The 5,627-nt window shown below is 40.6% G+C and overlaps 1 protein-coding gene across 1 annotated transcript; it reads left to right on the top strand.

Moving 5' to 3' along the window:
• Window positions 1–1,001: 1,001 nt before the first annotated feature.
• LOC116256343 (uncharacterized) lies at window positions 1,002–5,328 on the top strand. Its single transcript, XM_031632694.2, has 11 exons — window positions 1,002–1,379; window positions 1,848–1,912; window positions 2,048–2,109; window positions 2,216–3,634; window positions 3,720–3,789; window positions 3,866–3,976; window positions 4,084–4,176; window positions 4,264–4,344; window positions 4,475–4,552; window positions 4,693–4,787; window positions 4,930–5,328. The coding sequence occupies exons 1-11, from the start codon at window positions 1,232–1,234 to the stop codon at window positions 5,174–5,176; spliced, it is 2,469 nt and encodes an 822-aa protein (XP_031488554.1). The 5' UTR covers window positions 1,002–1,231; the 3' UTR covers window positions 5,177–5,328.
• Window positions 5,329–5,627: the final 299 nt, after the last annotated feature.

The raw sequence follows: 5,627 nt of genomic DNA, 5'->3' as shown, positions 1-5,627 counted from the left end.
ATATGGATGCTCTGCTCCCTATAATAGAAGCTTTTATATATATATATATAAGAGAGAGAGAGAGATTTCAGGTCAAGGGCAAAAACCAAACCCTTTAACTTTTGGTTCAAAAATTATTTTAAATAAAATATAAACATGTTAATATATTTATAAAGACTATTTTCATATAAAACATCTTTTGATTTAAGTTATTTCTATAAAAAAAATGTGATTTTTTTTTACTATCAAAATGTTGATGTTGTGTGGGCCGTTCACTTTTTCTTGTCATAAGAACACTATTAAGGTCTAACAAATGATCAACTTAATATATGATTTGCATCAACATATTCTTAAGATCATATGATATAAGGTTAGATTGTCAAAAGAAGAAAAATATTTTAAATATAAAAAATTAAATGGTTTGGTTTTTATTGACCTAAGCGTTTGGTTTCTATCAGTTTCTCTCTCTCTCTCTCTCTTTCTCTCTCTCTCTCTCTCTCTCTATATATATATATATATATATATATATATATATAGTCGTGATAATCTAATTTATTATATATTGTCTCTCAAATTCATGATTTCTTATATTAGTACCCCTTAGCCATAAATTTCTCGTTCTGCTGCATATTAATACATTGTAAAAATTTAATATCTTATAATTGATGCTTCTTAACTAGAATTTTCTGCCCCGGCCAAATCTGGGAGCGGATTCAGATGCAAATCAATATTGCCATATCCGGACCAGACCACAAATTGGACCTTTCCTTAAGTGGGTTGGATATTAGATGCGAATCCAGATCGTTGAGATTTGTTCGACCCAGGGAACTGTATCCATGCATCACACGTGGCGTCAGAGAGCCGCTAGACTTGATTTTTGGAAACAATAATCTGAAAAATTAAAAGGGATAACCGTTTGAACTTGAAAAACAAGCCAACGAATCAGAAAGGACCACTCGAATTCAAAAACTCAAATTGCGACCCCTCTTGAACGGGCCTTTGTAATGTAAATGAAGGCGCTCTAACGGCTAGTTGGGTCACAGTGCCGGAACTCCATCTTTCCGAGTAGCAGAGACGTTACTCTTCCATCGACCAACTCTCCTCTCTTTGAAACCATTAGCCCCATCAGTTCCCCCTTTCATCTGTTTTGCGGATCCTCGACGACCAAGTCCCAAGATCGCCGGGAGAAGCTGAAGAAAAGGAAGCAGGCCGGGAGACGCGGAAGAAAAGGAAGCAGAACCAGGAGTCCACCATGGTAGCGGCTAGAAAAGAATCCGTTCATGGCTTTGATGAAGAAGAAGAGCTGTATGAGAAGATTGAGGCACCAAAATGGGTTGATTTCACAACCCCATCAAAGTGTCAGCCCGCCGACGACTATGAGTGGTTCTGTCTGCGTGCAGGTTCTCACTTCTCAGCCTAAGTTCTTGCAGATTCAAAATTTATGTTTTGCTGTTGCAGTTGCCTTTTTCGCGTCCTGATTTTAGTCCGTATTTTAGGCTGTTCCTCTGCCGTTTCACGTTTCTATTTAATGTGATTGCTTAGCCAGATATGCCCACTTGGCGGCGGATTTTACGTATTTAGCAGAAACCATGAAGAAAGTTTTCTTGTAAAATGTTCACTTTAAAAACCAACGCTAAGATTTCAGTTAATTATTTTTGGTTATGTGCTCAATTTCCATGTCCGACTAGCTCATAATGCAACATTTGAACCGAATTACTAGTGGGTATCTGTTCATGAGTTGGATGTCAACTTTGCGGATTTGCCTCTAAAAAGCTTTACATATTTTTCATCTCCGTTGTTCTGTACTCAGTAGCGAATCATTGTATAAGTTTTAGCTGAATTCCTCGGGGATATTCTCTCCTTTTCAGGATGCAAGCAAAATCACGATGAAGCGTTGGATCCCGCCACTCTGAGTGCAAACTTCCTACGTCGAGTCAGCAACAATCTCTCTCTCTCTCTCTCTCCCTCTCTTTTTCTCTCTCTCTCTCGCTGCCCCCTTCTTCTTCTTGTTCTTCTTCCCATAATAAGGATCTCTACTGTTGCGTGGTTCTAAAGTTTACAATGACAGGTTATGGAGGCAAGAAGCCCCATCGTGCGGCTCGGAAAGGATTCAAGATTATTAACCCCCAAGTACCCCATTCCCTTCACTAGTCTGGTTTTACGCATTTGTTTCCTTACTTTGTTTCCTTTCGTTGTGAAGTATGCTATTCATGAGAAACGATATGCATTTTAACAGAGCAATAGCCAAGTGCCCTCTTTCGGCACCTGCCAAAGCCGCAAAATCTAGAATTCCAAGATGGAATGACATTAACCGGAAAAAAGCGCCGGAAAGGGTTGTCCGTCAACTCATCCCTGCTGCTGCTGAGGCAGCCGCAAGTCCGCAGCATGTAACAAGTGCTAAGGCCGTCACGACCCCCAGCCACAAGAAGTGTCAGAACACTTCTGGAGCTTTCAGGAGTGTTCGTAGTTCTAAAGTTGTGATCTCAGTGAAAAGGCATACTAAGTCTGCTGCAAAGGCATTGGTGTTTCATTCTCCAAGGAAAATTAGTAAGCCTGCAAAACAGAAAAGCGCCACACCATCACGGGTACATGCCGAAACGAAGAAGCTCGAGGTTGGAAGTGAAGGCAATGGGAGCCTTGCTGTTGGTCATCTGTGCAAGTCATCCAGATGTGCTGCAAATGATCCCAACTATAATACGCCAGTTTCTGTTCCACTAAAAACTCGGCTTTGTGCTCGCAAGCTTAAAACAGAGCAACAGGGGAAAGCAATTTGTCTCAATCCAATTAATCCAGAAGTACCGCCGGATGTACGCAATCAGCACATGCATCAACAAGAGCACCCGTTTGATGAGGAAAGAATCATCGATCAAAACAGCGTAGAAAACGAGAAGAAATCCGGGCCGCAGGGATCCAGCGACGAGCGTAGTTCTGGTTCTGTTGACATGGAGATTGATGGGAATTCAAGGCATGGATCTCTGGAAGTTTGCAGTGAGATGAAATGCTCAGTAAGAAGTGAAAGAAAAGAACGTGGAGAGAAGCTTCCTGCCGAACTTGCCGTTGGAGAATCAGACATTCAAGATAACGGAGTTGCAGAAAGTCCACACAAAAAAACTAGCATTAATTTAGTTAAACATGATTCGGGACCAAGTGCAAGTGGGGATGGGAATGAAAGCTCTCTAGCAGAGACACAGGCGCAAATCAATGCCGTCAATGTGACAAAGTGCAGTGAAACTAGAGATACAAACTGTTCACATGATCTTACATCGGAAGTAGCGGAATGCATGGCCAAATGTGAGCATGATAAGCCCCACAATCAAGAACCTCAAGTAACTCTCACCCCACAAAAACCGACAACTAAGGAAGGTTCAATGGCGGAAAATGCAGCAGAGAAACTTGAGGAGACCACTGGCATTACGTCTGTGGCAGACAATCCTAAGGAAAAGACACTCTCTAAACATCAAAATGAGAAAAGACAAGGAATGAATGGTAGCTTGAAAAGGTCGAACAAGAAAAGAAGTGCAAACATTTTGATAGACATCCCAATTCCAGATCAAGATTCAGAAAGAAAAGATGTCACAACCCAACTATCAAATATGACATTAGATGATTTTGACAGCGATGCCAACAAAGAGAACACTTCTACGTCAGCCAACAGGCATGTACTTGATCCCCTCTTCTATTCTTCTATCAGACTTGTATCCTTTTGTCTAGCGATTCTAATGTCTGTTTGTTCACGACAGCAACATCATCTCGGTTAACAAGTCTGAAAAAAGATTAGGCAAGAAGATCGCTTATGAAATTCCAAAGAAGGTATCCATATTTTCCAGCCACAGTCATCCCCAGTGTTTTTTAAAATCCTCATGCATGTATCATCTTTACTTTGCAGATTCTAGAAATTGCACGGGAAAAGGTTCCCCAAGGATCTGCTTCTGCCACTCGAATGGAGCATAAGACAATAAAACTTACAAATCCTAAACCTTTCAGGTTTAGAACCAATGTAAGTACTATCATGATTCCGCTTTCTTGAGACGATGATTACACAAGTAACATGACGGTAATTCGTATGGAACTATCTCTGACGTTGACAACGCCCTATATTTTTAGGAAAGAGGAATTCTTAGGGAAGCAAATTTGGAGAAAAGGCAGCAACAGCCTGAAGCCTCATTAGACGCAGTGAAAAAACAAACTGATTTGTTGGTGAGGTTTTCTCTCCTTTTTATCCTAGCTATTTGTTTTCATGGTAAGCAACCAAATTGTAAATCTTCTTGTTTTGGTGCCATTTAGCGGCAGGGAAAATATTACCGTCAGACTGAACAGTGCAAGAATGGTAGCGTTAGAAAGACGCAAACTGCATCAAACATGAAGGTTTGACCAGCCAATCCTGAAAAATTATGGAACTTGTTACAGTTGATAGACTTAGCTCATGGCTGCTGTTGTAACTTCATATACATCTCTCGACATCTCCAAACTCTTAAACTAATAAAGCTTTCGGCAGGTAGTGAAATCACGATACCTTGCATCAGGAAAGACGAGACAGCAAAAGATGGAGATGACTACTCAGCAAACACACAAGGTACAAAATTCTCGCGGGTCACCTGCTAAAATAGATTGCCTCTAAAGATTATCTATTTTATGTCAGAAATGTAAAGCAGAGTATTACAGAAGTGTGTAATACTGAGTACAAGTCTCATGTTTCTTGTCTGTTGCGTGTAGTTGGATGGAGAAAAACTATTGGCAGAAAATAACATGGCAGAGAAAGTGAAGGATCAGACTTCTCAGATGCATCAAAAGCAGGAGGAGCTTATCAGGTTGCACATACTTTGTAACTGTTCAACTGTTCAGCGCCAAAATAGATCATTAATTCATTTGCCTATTTATACTCTGTCCATTCAGAATCAAATGAGTTCACATGGAACCAGATAATTAATGAGCTTTTGTATTTGGCTGCAGGGAGGCGAAACCTAGAAAGAAGTGGAACGCTTCAACTTTACCAGAAAAAGGTAATTGTGATGCAAACGAGGGCTTAATCCTTCCTAAGCAACAAAAAGTTGAAAGCTTTGAAGTCTCAACTGAGAGTGCCTGCACCAATGGCAGATGCTGCTCACGCGGGAAAAGGCATCCCACCATACCAAAAGCACCCAATTTTCATAATACCCATATACCCAAGACTTGTTGTGCAAAGAAATCAGCAAATTAACGGCTCCTAGATGATCAACTTCCCACTAAGTGGGAGTCTGTGGTCTTCAACAGTCAAGATTCTTTTCCGTTCATCTGTAAAAGGATTTGCCTAGACATAGGTCTAATGTCTAGAATGAAAATCAAAGTGTTCCTTATTTGAATTATGAGAGCAATTCCTATAAACTCCAGAGCAAAAATAACATTTCTTTCCGCATCCGCAGAACGCAAGCTATCACCCTCGGTTTGTAGAATCTAGCTGTCTGTACTCGGGGTACTGTCTTCTCTAAAACCTGCTTGCACCCAGATCTACAACCCTTCTTGCTCCCTCTTATCCAGCATTAAACTTGGAAACGTTTCCTAGTCCATACGCATGCACAAAGAACACCGGTCTGCCAAGAAATACCAAACCTCTTCCGAAGATTCTGCGTGAATATGCGACATTCAAATGCTAAATAAAAAAACCATTCTGC

This window comes from Nymphaea colorata, chromosome 6 (assembly GCF_008831285.2).
Source record: "Nymphaea colorata isolate Beijing-Zhang1983 chromosome 6, ASM883128v2, whole genome shotgun sequence".
NCBI classification, from domain to species: domain Eukaryota; kingdom Viridiplantae; phylum Streptophyta; class Magnoliopsida; order Nymphaeales; family Nymphaeaceae; genus Nymphaea; species Nymphaea colorata.
Note: the sequence above shows the minus strand (reverse complement) of the source record. Positions and strands in the feature narration are given on the sequence as shown.